This window comes from Hippocampus guttulatus, chromosome 10, assembly GCF_054856545.1.
Source record: "Hippocampus guttulatus isolate MCC_2025c chromosome 10, RoL_Hgut_1.0, whole genome shotgun sequence".
NCBI classification, from domain to species: Eukaryota; Metazoa; Chordata; class Actinopteri; order Syngnathiformes; family Syngnathidae; genus Hippocampus; species Hippocampus guttulatus.
In genome coordinates this window covers 6978136-6993317 of record NC_141270.1, presented here as the reverse complement: position 1 = coordinate 6993317, position 15182 = coordinate 6978136, and the positions used below count along the sequence as shown (strand labels likewise).

General features: G+C 40.2%; 2 protein-coding genes across 3 annotated transcripts in view; one reads left to right on the top strand and one right to left on the bottom strand.

Annotated features, from left to right (window-relative positions):
- Window positions 1–15182, bottom strand: part of LOC147199082 (uncharacterized) — a 122858-nt gene that overhangs the window by 6692 nt on the left and 100984 nt on the right. The gene's annotated exons all lie outside the window — the stretch shown is intronic.
- Window positions 1401–6774, top strand: LOC147199088 (homeobox protein Hox-D9b-like). Its single transcript, XM_086122265.1, has 2 exons — window positions 1401–2112; window positions 6530–6774. Exons 1-2 carry the CDS (start codon window positions 1401–1403, stop codon window positions 6772–6774), a joined length of 957 nt encoding a protein of 318 aa, XP_085978391.1.

Genomic DNA, 15182 nt, shown 5'->3' with positions numbered 1-15182 from the left:
TTTTCCCTCTCCCCCCGACCCCGACGTCTGCAGATGGAAAACTTCATGTGGTAGCCTGATTGGTGAAATGTAGCTGCAGTAGTGTTCAATTCCAGGGGGGTGGCTCATGTTTATTTTTAAGCACCAATGCATAATAAATACGCTTATTGAATGAGGTTTCATGGAGGTTAGCTAAGGACAAATGAAGGCCTCATTCAAAGAGCTTTAATTCATCCAACCAACAGGTGGCGCTGTGACAAAGTATGTGCCGTGAAGTGGAGAAATATGACTTTGCAATTTATAATATACTTGTTGAGAAAATTACTTTTGAAGACCTTGAAAAGTAATTATTGCTCGACACTACCAAGCTGAATGTGCAAAAATGCAGTCGATACATAACTGCAAGCCTTTACCTTAATATTTAGAATAACAAGCAAATTTATAAAACTTTTGTAGAAATTCTAGTCGCACGACTGTCTTTATATGCAATGATATGCAAACCAATTTTCATATTCATGCACCTCTATGAATTGATGCATATGGAGCATGAATATTTATTGTAAATTAAAACAAGAGATGTAATCGTGCGTGTCTTAAGGCCATATTTTATTCATGGCTATAAAATATCTCATACACAAAAGATGTTTTGGGAAATTTTACAATATTTTGTGTCACAAAGTGCAAAGATTGTTTTAAGAAATAACACCTTTTAAGAAATATAATATGCATCCATTGTGAATATTTAGTTTTTGTAAATTGCATTTTTAGGTTTTATTTTTAGAAGAAAACAGCTCTGCATAGAAAAAGCTCTGCATAGAAAAAAATACTTTTTTTTTGCTTGTATTGCACGTGAAAAAGTGCATGCGTAGCAATTAAGTTGCATTTTCAGATTGATGTAAAAGTGAACGAGTGGTCACTCAGAGTGGTGCTCGTTCATTCATTCATATTTCTCCTCATAAAAAGACAGAATGAAAGCAATGAAAGTATTACACACACACACACACACACACACACACACACACAAAACCTCGTTACCGTGCTTGTAAACGTCTCTGCTATTTCATTCACCCTGTAAAAGTACTTTTAGTGTGTATCTGTGTGTACGTCAATATGTATGTGCGCGCGCACGTGTGTGTGTGTGTGTGCGTGCATGCGTGTGTGCGTGCGCACGTCCATCTGGCATAGCACAGGCCTCCTATCACATTTGCGAGCACAAAAGAATGATTTGATTTATTTGCTCTGCTGGGTAAATACAGTGCGACCATGTGATCCGCGCCATAACCAATAGGCGGCTGAGGAGAAGGTAAGGGCAGGAAAAAAATTACTACCATTTTAGGGGAGGATGGAAGCCACTATACTGACCCATCTAAGGTTTTACAGTCGCCTTTAAGTGTCTTTTTTATTGAAATAATAAAATAAACATGTCGCTAACAAATTATTATTCCATGATGGGGCTGCAGACTGAGGAGCCGTACGGCGCTCATTTCCTCCCGGCAGGCTTGCAGGCGTCGACGGCCGGCTGCGCAAAGCCATCCCGCGGCGCGGAGGAGGAGGAGGAGGGGACCCCGGGCTCGCACATTCCGAATTTTGCCCACTTCCCCAACAAGCAAAGCGGCTTGAATGGCTTCTCGCCGTGGACGAACCCCCCCTCGGCGTCGTCGCCCCCTTCCCCGCCGCTTCAGGCCGCTCCCGGCGCCTCCATCACGGGGCTTTTCCACCCGCACCACCTACTCGGCCACCACCACCACCAGCAGCCGCCGCCGCAGCCACACCTCCAGCCCCAGCAGCCCTCTTACTACGCCGAGCACCTCGCCCCGGCCTCGGAGGGCCGCTTCGTCCGCTGCTGGGAGGGCCCCGGCCCCACCGCGGAGGGCAACTTCGCCGCGTGCCTGCCACAAGCGCAGGGCTGCCCCTCGAACCAGAGCCCGAGGTTCGAGGCGGTGAAGCCCGACAGCTCGCCGCCTCGGTCGCGCGACAGCCCCGGAGACTCTAGCTTCGCCAGCCCGGGAGAGGTGGTGCTCGAGCGGCTGGGAACCCCAGAGGAGCTCCGCAAGAAGCCGGAGCCCAAAAAGGAGGACGAAGAGGAAGACCAGGAAGGCAGGAAGAAAGGCCAACCGGTGCAGCCTGACCCAGGTAAATAAACGTGCACGTCCAGAACCCAAGCCTGAGAGAACTGTTTGCATGTGTGCGTATGTAAGCGTCTGTGTGCTTGTGTGCGTGTGCAGGAATGTGGCCATATGTAAGGAAGTGTGTGTGAGAGACTTTTATTGGCCTATAAATGTCCTCTGGGCCTCAACGACAATGTATTAAACTTTATTGTCCATTAAAATAATTAGAGCGACTTTTGCTGTTATTTAGCACGTTCCACGCCTTCCCCGCAGCACAGGTGCGTTTATAACGCCGCAGCATCAACACGTATGCGCTCGTCGGACACTTGATTAGGGACCCCTGCACGACCCCCAGAAGCACGCAGAATCGGGCAGCCAACCACAAGTTGTCATGCTTCGTTTTTATGGCGTCTAACTGCTGTGATAGCTGTTCCTTATATTGCGGTGACGTGGTTTAACCACTCGAGACAGAAGAGAAACAGTCACCCCCCCCCCCCCCAATACTGCAGTTGTACACGACGGTCTACAAACGTGAAATAAATATCAAAATGGAGCATTGCGATATTTAAAAGGCAGAATGTGTGTGTATCTCTGTCAGTGTCCCGCGTGTGTATTTTACGTTTCGATATTTTGACGATAAAACGATAAAATCGGAACAGGAATATGTCATGGAGTCGTGAGGTAAATACACTTTCCCTCACAAATCATGAGTGTGATCCCTAAAAATAACAATGATAATTACTAAAACTTTTGGGAAAGGCCAAGTCTGCTAAAATATAACTTCCTATAGATTAAAAAAAACACGGGTGTCGGTTAATACATAAAATGCAACTAGTCAGCATTGGTCGCCATATAAATGAATCCAATTGACTCAAGGACGGAAATAACACACATAGTGCCGGTTTCAATGTCAAGCAAAGTATTTTTGTGCACGTCTGGGTACAAAACAAGTGAAAATAGTACACGTGACCCTTTTCAGGAAATGGCAGCGCAAAATTCACGAAAACAAATCTGAATTAGAGCAACGATGTCACAATGCCGCCGTTTGTGTGGAGAAAAGGAGTGAAAAGTGAAGCGGCTCATATGAGTATTATGAATCATATATAATAAATTAAGTTATGAGAAAAAATATTAGAGCAACTTACAACTTGTGCCACGGTGCGTGTGTGTGTGTGTGTGTGCGCGCGTGCGCGCACGTGCTCACGCGCTTGCAAAAAGATTGAAAAGTCATGCAGGAAACTGAGAATTTTTCAGGTCATGAAAAAAAAAAGTGAATTAAAGCAATTTAGTTGTTTTGCTATTCCAGTGCCTTAGCAATGTTCTTTTGAGTGAGTGAAAGGTCAAGTCACTGAAAATTTTCCAGGTCATCCAACTGCTTAAAGTGGTGCAGAAAATAAAAAAGATGAGATGAATTCAAGGAATTTGGGTGTTATGCCATTTTGACACCATGTAGTGTTCCACTGCTGCTCGGGGTCCGTCAATATTTTCCAGGTCAAGTACTAAAACTAAAATAAATAAATAGAGAAATACTTCCATTGAAATGGAAAAAAAAAGAAGAATCTGAATATGTTACACTCATAGAATATCACAGCGCATGCAAAGCTGTGTGAAAAGAGCAACAAGTCAAGTCAGAATTTTCCAGGTCATCTCAGTGCTTTAAAAAAAATACGACTAATAAAAATAAATAAATAAAATCTGTCACTATAAAATATTTTGATATTTTGTTGGTTGTGTCACTATTTTTAAAGGTGCATAAAAGGCTAAAAGAATGAAAATTCAAGCTGGTCAGAAAGATTTTTTCCCGGATCATCCTAGTGCTCAGTAAATACAAAAATAGAATGTTTCAAAATCAACCGAAGTCGTTTCCAGAAGCCATGTTGCATGTCAAAAATGTCCCTGTGCATGTACAAGGTGGAGAAAAGAGAGTGAAGAGTCAAGTCATTAAGAATTTTCTAGCTCATCCCAATGCTGTGTGGAAATGTCGCGAAGAAGGAAACTGAATGAGAGCAATCTTGCTGTTTTGCTCTGACAGACTCGATTATGATATATATGCTACTCTGTGCAAAAAGAGTCAAACATCAGGCAGTGCAGAGTGAATTTTCCAGGTCATCTTGGTGCCAAATAAAAAAAACATTTAAAAAAAATCAAGAGGCTTTAAAATAGCTGTGAGCTGCTTGATGGCAGAGTGTGAAACACGAGCCTCATATAGACTTGTTGCTCGGTGCTCCTGAACGTTCAAGACCAGCCATATTTTTGCACCCCAGAAGGGAGGTCAATAAAACGCACACATCAGGATATCTCGATTTTTCCCCCCTTTTTTTTAATGACCGAGGCCCGAGTCCTTACAGAATCGGACTTGTCGGAATTTATAACTGCACTTCTTACAAAACCTGACAAGATGTTTTGGATTGGGGAAGCAGTGAGGGTGAATGGCAATATAAAAAAAGAATACATAAAAAACAATCATGGCTAGATCTCCAATGAGCCCAAAAGCCGTCCAGTCATAAAAGGTCTTCCCGGGGTTCGTTTTGGGGTAAGCCTCATTTTAGGCGTGTAGGTGAATAGCATGGGATGGCATAAGGGAGGTGAGGATGGAAAATAAGCTGGTGGGTGTCTCAAAATTCTTCGGACGCTTCTCATCAAACTTCCATGTGCAAGATGGAATAAATTCCATTACCGATATTACACTCCAAACCATTAAAAAAAAAAGTGGTAAAATATTTCGCCTATGCTTGTTACTGTCACACTTATCTCCATTACTGACATGCACATATGTGTTCTTGAATAAGAAAAATAGCGCTCGACACTGTTGTATTTTATAATAACAGAAAGTAAATTCATAATTAAATCGAATGTAAAGAATGAAACAGTTTGTGGATCTTGTGTGGATGCTTTAAGACTGTGCGACGCCTTTTGGTCTGTGCCACCAGAGGGCAGACTAATATTTACATACATATACTGTATGACGGTCATAACTGCTCAGGAAGCTGCAGAAATTTTAGTTGATGTTCGCATGATAAAGAATATATGCCTGAAACGATTGTTATATTGTCTGTCTACATGAGTTGCTGCACCGTGGTTTATATACGTTTTCATTGAATGAAGGTCATAACACCATGATATTGATGGTAGTTTTGGTCACTTGACCATTGCATTTCGCATTGTTTTTTTAGCATTAAGAAAGTGCACTTTTGTAAGGCAAAGTTACGGGGCTTGGTGAAATTCTCTTTGATTTATGTTTAGTTTTACTGCAAACGTCAATAAACTGCGTGGAGAATTGTTGTCTGTCTGCCAAACTGCTACTTGCTCTGAAGCAAATTGAGTTTACTGCCACTATTAAGCACACTGTTAAAAAACACAACTTTTGGGGGCCCCAAAGAGTCATTTCAGTGGGAAAAACTGAGAAATATAAAATTGCTGACATTTAAGATCAGATAAGAAAACCTTCATTCGTCTCACAATTTATGGCAACAATGTTAGTTCAAGCAAGGGTTCAATCAAAGGGACAAGCGTTCTGAAACTTATTTCTTTGCATTTTTTTTTTGTCTGCATCCACAGGCCTCATTGGCATGTTCATGTGAGAATTCAGTAGGACTTCCTACAAAAAAAAAAAATGCACTGCAATAGTAACAAAATGACAATGTTTTGGATGGAGAGCATCAACATGGGTATAAACATAGGTTTTGATCATAACCTAACCTAACCTAATCTAACCACTTTGAAATGTTGGCAGAAATGGTGCAAAAATATTCTCAAGTAGTACGTTGGCCATTTTTGTGGAATGTGTCGTCGCGGGCCTGTGAATTTTTTTGTTGAGTAGAGTTGTTAGACGAGGTCATGCCCATGTTCCAAAAACCTTTAGTCCAATTTTCAACTAGATTATTTTTTTTATTATTTTGTAATGCCTTGTGAATGGGCAACAATATTCCCAAAATGCTCTGTAAACTGCCTTTCAGGTTTTTGTGGCAAAATTTGACATTTTCCTCCATGCCATGTCGCGCAATTTATGTAAAATGTATCGCAGCAGACGGTTCCACTTTCACTCAAACACCAAAGTACTTGGAAAAAAAATTCCTGTAAAATTGCTGCATGTCGGCCATTTTTATGGATTCTACCGAAACAAATGTGTCATTGCACATGTCACAAGTACTGAGCAATGAAATTCACTCAACGGTTGCAACCTGTCTAAGAGGCATAAAAACAACAACCAACGGTGGGAGCGGCATCCCAGTTTCTCAGATTAAAAAAAAAGAAAGAAGGAGGGAGGGGAAAAAAATAGCCCCAGACACTGCTCCTATATAGAAGTAGGACCGTAAGGATTTCGCAGATAACCTCAACAAACAGCCAAGTCATGACACAACAAACAATGTTTTTGTTTTTTGGGGGGGATGTATGACAAATGTTTATCTATTTTTTCTTTTTTGCCCCCCACCCCACTGTAGAGAACCCATCAGCCAGCTGGATCCATGCCAAGTCCACCCGCAAGAAGCGCTGCCCTTACACCAAGCACCAGACCTTGGAGTTGGAGAAAGAGTTCCTCTACAACATGTACCTGACCCGGGACCGGCGCCTGGAGGTGGCCAGACTCTTGAATCTGACCGAGCGCCAAGTGAAAATCTGGTTCCAGAACCGACGCATGAAGATGAAGAAACTGATGATCCGGGAAAGGAGGAGCATCAATGAATAGGATGGGAAGGGATGCGGGGGAAGGGTGGGCGGGTTATAACATAAGCTTCTGTACACCTTCTTTAGAAAAAAAAAAAAAAGGAAAAAAAAAGAAAAACATTGGGGGGAAGCTTCTCAAACTTCCAAGTGCGAGCTGAATGGGCGTCACGGGACTTTTAAGTCACAAAAACATTGTGAAGTAAGACAAAGACGTCCACACTGTGGCACACTTATGTCGACGTGAAAGCAAAACTATATTTTTTGCTTCTGTCCCGCTTGTCTACATGTTCTCGTGAGAATTTAGTAGGATTTTGTACAACAACAAAAATTGTGCAAAAAATGATGTGCTAAATTTGGAGCAAAGTGACATTTTTTGGGAGGGGTAATTTTGACATGCTCATCAAAGAATGTCATGAAAATAATGTATGCTAATCACTTTGGAATTGTTCTCAAGTATTGTGGTCAAATATTTCCGCGCAAAATATCAGCCAATTTTAGGTGAGTGCTTAACACACTTTTTGTACCAAATGTTCATTTGATTTTTGCAACAAGAAGCTCGACGTTCTCTGAAAATACGGCCAACAATGTTTCACATTTTTGTGGGAACAACGTCAGGATGCAAGTCACGCTACCAAATTATGTCCGAATTTTATTTGACCAAACTATTGTTTTTTTTCCTCTCTCCCGCTATTGCAAAAAATGTCGTCGATTTTGAACAAAATTTTAGTTGCAAGTCGTCATTATTTGGAGGGGTAACTTGAAACATTTAACCATACGCATTAACTACGTTGAAAATGTGGTGTGCTCCAAAACTGTAGTGACATTTCACGTTTTTGTGTCAGATTTTGTGCAATTTTTAGGATTTAGAAAATTCTATGCCTTAAGTAACGTAAACTTATGCATCGTAATATATAAAAAGAGATTTGCGAAGTCTTGTGGCTACCAAACAACGTCAAATATTATTGAAACTAAGATAGACACAAACCCAAATGAAAACAATTGATATTTTTGACCTTGGCCTCATGAACATTTTGTTGAATGTCGCACCAAAGAAATTTGGGGAACATTAAATTTGTGACATCGCAATGCTTGGCTCTTTCCCATTTACAAACAAACTTTTCATAAGATTCCCAAGAAAATTCATCGCAAACCCGATACACTTTTCAAACAGAATTTTGTACGGAAAATAATGCTTTGTATTCAGCCAACAATACGTCCAAAGAAGCATGTCAGCCATTTTTGTGGAAAGTACAATGGCGGATGTTGGCATTTTCATTACCGGTAATTTTGTTCCTGACAGTCTCACCAATTTTTGTACAAATTTCAACTAATTTATTTTGAGAACATATTGTCTTTTTACGTCGGAATTTTGTGATCTGTTGTCATGACTTTACAAAATGCACAAACTGCTAAGAAAAAAAAATCTGGCAAAATTTCACATTTTTGTGGCAAAATGTCAGCCATTTTTGTGGAATGTACCCGCGAAGTGGCATTGCGACTGAGTTTTACTTGCAGTCATGCTCTTGTCCGTTTATAAATAGCATTCAATTTTCTTTCACGATATCCATCCATAACATGTGGTTGTAAATGTTAGGAAATATGGCCAAAGTACACAGAAATTGGGGGGGGGGGGGGTATTAATTATTTATTTACATTTGTGAACATAATTTAATGGTTAACATTTTCTCAAATTTAACAATACATTCTGAAATGAACATTTGTAGGTAAGGTGGTTGTAATTAGTAGATGGCAGGAAATATGAAATCAAATTATTGTAAAATATTATATAAGTGTTTGCTCAGCATGTCAGCCAAATTCACGGAATGTATCGTAACAATTTTTGCAGAGCTGTGTTGCAAGGGTGCAGAAAGGAAAAAAACAACTTTTTGTGTCATGTCCTACTAAATGTCCATCGTGACATGCTGCACGCCCGTCCCATGTTTTTTTTTTTAAATGTTTGTGAAGTATTGTAATTAGTAGAAAACTTTGTCAAATATTAGGAAATGCTCGAGCACCGTGATGGAGATCATCGCTTCTTGCACAGATTACTCATCTAGGTCTTAACATACAATTTCCTACCAAAATTCTCAATGTGACGTGTCACACCCAAACAATATTGTAGCATTGTGTTTAGTTGAAAACTTTGACAGTGCGTTATGTAAAATGTTAGGAAATGATACTTAATTTCTGCTTGTACACACCATCATCTCAGACTTCTTTGGGCAATTTTCTATGAAATTGCCCTCTGGCGCACTCCGCAACTGATCTCATGACTTGTAATGACCCGACATGTACAGTAAAGATGATTTATGTAAACCTATAAAACCTCACAGAAAGAGTAACCAAAACATGCTTTGACCACACAAAAACAGGGCTTAGAAGATGCTAAATTGCGTGAAATTTAAATGATGGCTAACAAATTCTTAGATAAAAGGTGGAATCTGTAAATATTGAACATCTTAAATGAAATTAGGTGATATTTGCATGTCTGGTTCGTGTTTGGTTTCGGCACGAGAAGGCGCATTCACAAAGTTTCTATATTTGCCATCTTTTGTTACTCAAAATGTGCTTCAGCAGTCATCATTGTTTTGGTTCTTTGTTCAACTCTGTTAAATGTGTCATATGCCATAGTTGCTACAAGAGACAGTCGTGTCGCTTTTTTTTTTTTTTACAACATGGCTTGTATCAGAAGTGAAATTGTTGTCCCCGCCGTAATTTAATCACAATCACGTGACATGCATACATAATGTGTCGAAACAATGCGACGGTTAGCATGTGACTCCAACATACATAACGAGGCAGCAGTTTTGTCTTCTTCGCCAAAGCTAACCGGTTCTGTGTTGTTTTTCTGCACACAATTTTACAAATGAGCCCAAAAAGACACAATTCTCCGGGATGTCGATATAAATGTGAATAGACAACCGAGATAGAAACCTCAGTGCATTTGGATAGCAGTAGCCCGTAGCGACAGCTAGCGAGTGACTCGAACATACTGCTGCTGTGTTGTCTTTGTACACACAAAAGGTAAGATTTTATTTTAATAAAGACCAAAAAAGACAATTCTCTCGGACCCTGACATAAATAAAGCGAACAAAATGCAAACCACCTCACTGCATTTGGTTAGCTTTAGCATGTAGTGACAGTTAGCATGTGACTCCGATCTTAGCATAATGACCGATCTTATGTCCGTCACGCAAGCTAATAGCTGCCGTGTTGTTTTTGTACACACAAACGGTACGATTTTATAAATGAGTCCTTTTCTCCAGAACCTGGACACAAATGGGAATAAGCAAACGAGATGGATACCACCTCACTGCGTTTGGTTAGCATTAGCATGTAGCAGACTGCATTTTCCTAGAAAACTGCACATGCGCAGATTTAAATTAAATTAGATGAAACTCGTTTACTTAGTTCTTTACAGACTAAGATTTCGACAACTAACCATTCACACGCACAATATATAATCCTTTCATAACTTTGCTGCTGTAAATTGGGAATTTCTCCATTGTGAGGCGAATAAAGCTTTTCTTATTCTTATTTTAAAGTAAGCTGGGTTTTACATTTTTGAGTAACATGATGCACTTGTCGACTTATATATGTTTTCATTGTGCTTGTGGCAGAAGCTACACAGAGGCGAGAAATTTGCCAAATGATTGACATCAGTGCAAAATTTTGTCTTCAGTGATGCAGATGCAAGAACTGTGAGACGTGCTAACCACTAGTCCATTCTAAGCTAATCAATATGAAATGTTAGTCTTTAATTATTATGTTGAGATTGTTACGGTTATTTATTATGAATTACAGAAAAACATCATTTTCACGTGACCGGCTGCCATCTTTTCAAAAGGCCAAACCACTAGCAAACCAAACCATTGTTTGACAAGCAAACTGTTGGTTTCGAAACGAGCGCTTGTGGTTCCAATGAGCGAAGGTTTTCTGCCCATTGACAGTGAAAATGTTGTTGTGACAATTTTTTTTTAATATAAACTGCATGTGTAATCCAACAGATTTATGCGTTGTTGTCGTCATTGTATATTTGTTGTTGTTCACGCGCGCAAATGCACTGTGGTTGCTAGGTGTCAGATCACAACAACAACAACAACAACAACAACACTGATGTGAATGTTGCTGCTTCTTTTTTTTCTACTTGTGGACACACAACTCAATACAACCGACAGTGTGTGTGTTCCGTGGAATGTCTGCCACACAACTGGAGCCCTGATATCATATCTGCTCTCCTACCTTTTTTTTTTTAAATTAAATAAACTGCGTTACAAACCTCAATAATGCATATGCATTATTAGCCATCCCCCCACCCACCCACCTCCGAGATCAATGCCCTGACAGGGATCATTAAATTACATTTTGGGGGACCTTTATTTCCCTTGCTCAGTGAGCATTAATAATAGGATTGCCTTTTACCCGTGGGTTATTTTTTCCAATCTACCCAAAACTAGAAACTCCAGTTGTCACTACATAGCAATGTCACGTTATATATTGTGCATATATATATATATACATATACAGATACACACACACACATATATATATTATATATATATATATATACATACATATATGTATATATGCACTGTACATGTACAGTACATGTATATATACAGTATATATATATATATATATATATATATATACATATCCATACATACATACATACATACATACACACACACACACTCCCCCCCCCCCCCCCCCCCCTTGCTCTTGTTTTGTCAAAATATGTTGTGCAACCCCCGAAGTCCACACGGCAAGCCTCCCGTTTATGGCCGCCATATAAAGTGCATCCTCCTGCAGGGTCATAAAGCAACAGCATGCATTTGGAGAATAAACGTGACTTTCTCCCCCTGCCCCCACTACTACTCTGCCATCCTACACACACCACACATACACACACACACACACGCGCGCATAGAAAAGACGTGGCTTTTTTTTTTAAAGAGAGAGAGAGAGAAAAAAGAAGCCATAAAACAATTAAGACCAGACAGTCTCGGTGACTATATGGTTTTATTGGACATCCTTTCCCTGCCTCGACTGCACCTCGAAATGTTAAAGTCATTGTCTGAGCTGGGGGGCGGGTGGGGCAGCCGACGGCCTCGAACCTCGGTGCAAAAGCGCCAGACCACAAAAGGAGCCAGGAAGCCAAGCACAGCAAACGAAAAGAAAGGAGCCGAAGAAAGAAAGAAAGAATTCCGTATTTGTTTGCTCAAGCACAAAAGTGCCGCCGCGAGCTCGACAATGAACTGAAAAGGAGAGGATACGAAATGAAGAGAAAACTCGTCGACACGTCAATTCACGTTACTTTATTTGAATGCGTCACTGTATTTTGCGTCGTGATTGCTTTTACGTTTTTGCTTTGACGTACATTTTTCACACCGTCCTAAATATTTTGAGCTGCACGTGCAGGCTACCTTGCAATTTTTCGACACGTGTAAGCCTTTAATTGCACTTTCCTCTTTGTTTATATTATTTGTTTTCCGATTTGAGTGCTTTTATATGCACATAAAAGGTTTTTGGTTTTATTTTCCGCATTTTCAGGCGCAACTGTAACGTGTCATTTTATTTCATTTTCATTCCATTGTCTCTATTTTTTCCGTATAAGTGCCTCTTGCATCTGTATTTATTTTCTCATTTCTTTCTACGAGTTTTTATTTGCCCATTCGGGTTTTTATTGTTGCTGTTTACGTTTTAATTTCCCTTTGCCTCTTATTCGACGTTTATGTGTAAATAATCTACTGTTCAAAATGTGTACTTTTTATTTTAGAAGATAATTATTCCATTTGAAACAAGAACATTGTTTAAACACATCAACTATCTATCTTTCTCTATCTCGTCGTAATTGTGTCATCGTAGCTTACTGTTTTAAAGGCATAATCGCCAAAATAAGAAATACATGAGAAATAATTGAATCGCTATGGAACCGGTGAATGCTGTCCTCTTTTTTTTTCAATGCTGAAAATCTGTGCAGATAACACCAATAATAGAAAATCAAAAGTACAAAAGTAGTCCCCTCTCTCTTTTAGTTGAAACAGAAGGATGACTTAAAATTTTAGGCGGTCTCGTAAAAGTATACAAGAACACACACACACACACACACGCACACACGAGTGTGCATGAATATTGCGGCACGGGAGCAGTTAAACTGCTGCCGAAATTAAATAGAAAGTGTGTAACGTTGAAGTTATTGCTCGTATAATGAAAAGTTGCCCCAGGTTCTACTTTGTGCTATCATTCACCCAGTAAACGAGTTAGTATGTAACTATTATTCCGTATAAAGGACAAGTACGCTTTGATGCATTACGGTTCTGTGTAAACTATACGAGGGATGAAAGAGCTACTTTTTGTTCAATTTAATTCCGACGTAGATCCTGTTTAAGAGAACACATCAACACACACACACACACACACGCACACAACCACAATCACACACACACACACAAAAGAGACGTAAACTTGGGTGAAACGTTCAGCATCGGGCAATGGGAGGCTTGAACTGTGTGTTGTAGTTGGGTACTCTTGTCGCTAGGTGGTGGTGTTGGCCTTCATGAGCGATGGAAGGTTGTGTGAGGGAACGGCTCACAAATCTACCCTGACTGTTTTTGCTTCTGTTTTTTCACGCCAAGAAATGGCTAATAGTCAACATGTCAACCAAATAATAGTCTGCCATTCACTGATTTTGACAACTCGTTTTTATCGATTGCAAACTTCCTATATGGATAGATTGCTTGATATTAGCTGATGGATAGATCATGAAGTTGAACGTATCTTTAGAAGTCATTCATTCATTTTCCGATCTGCTTAATCCTCACAAGGGTCACGGAGGGTGCTGGAGCCTATCCCAGCTGTCTTCAGGCAGTAGGCAGGGGACACCCTGAACCGGTTGCCAGCCAATCGCAGGGCACACAGAGACGAACCACCTTCCGCGCTCACACTCACACCTTGGGGCAATTTTGAGCGTTCAATCAGCCTGCCAAGGAATGTGGGAGGAAACCGGAGTACCTGGAGAAAACCCACACAGTCCCTAGGAGAACATGCAAACTCCACACAGGGAGGCCGCAGCTGGAATTGAACCCGGTACCTCTGGAAACCACGAGTCCACAGGCCACCTCTTGAGAAGTCCTTTTTATTATTATTTTTAAAAGAGTCATGATTGCTAATTCTCCGTAATTTGACATTGAAAATCTCACAAGACTTCAGCTCAGTAAGGACCAAATACACTTAATCCTCATGCCACAATTGTAGTCCACCTATGATGGTGTGTATATGTATTTTAATTCTATTTTCCATTATTTGCTTAAAAACTCACCCATTAGCTGTTTTTTTCTGCCCAGGCCACAGCAATGTCTACTAGAGAAAATATTGCTATGTCGCCATCTTGGTTTGGTGCCCAGGGACTATGTTGAAGTGAATGGAAGATCTTCATTGAGTTCGGTCATAGCCTTGTCTATTCAAAAAAAGGTGCTCTACTGCCCTCTTGTGGCATCTCACAACAATTACAAAACCGTGTGGGTGGCTTCAACTGCTTTTAGAAAGGCTTTCCATTTTATTTCAATTAGGATTATTCATTCATTTATTAATGTCAGGCAAACGATTAATTCATTTTGAAAATATCTGCAGTTGTACAACGTAATATATCAACAAATATTAAAAGCATATTCCCGGCTAAGATCAAAATTGACCCTGGGGTGCAACAGTATATGTCAGTGTTAAAATAATGTGTTCCAAAGTCCCTTTTACGACCTGAACTGCAGAGCAGTTGTGTTTATTGGTGATGGGTGGCTTTGGGTCGGGGCCTGGCTTCCATGTGAAGTGTTTTTAGCCCCGTTGCCGATGCTCAGCCCTCTTTAGAAAAGGCGCGTCGTATTTCTGTAAGAGCCGGCAGCAGGCCCACAAAACACCAAGCACCAAACAATCCGCAGTCAACGGTCAGAAAAAGATCCATCCTTCATTCTCAAAACTGCGCGGAACGATAGATTTTCCATCAACAAAGCTATATTTTCTTACATTAAGATTAAGATACACGGTGAGAGGAATTCTGTTAAAAATGTCAATGTCTATTCAAATTGTTCATATGAGTAATGATATAAAAAATATATTTTAAGGAATGTGATTCGTTTCTGAGTGCAGGTCAGTAACCCCGAACCGTTACTGACTTCGCAATAACATTAAAACACGACAGAATAAATATTCGAGGAAGAATTTGTATTACAGCAAACAAAGAAATCCTATATAAATAACCTTATGTGTTTTGCAATTTTTTTTTGCTTCTTGAGGCTCAAATAATTGTGCTTTTAGCAGTTTACGTCGTGCAAAGGGAGGAGAAAGCAATAACACACACACACACACACACACACACACACACACACGATGACCGTATATACTGTCATAAAAACGCCACCATGGAAACGTGCTAAA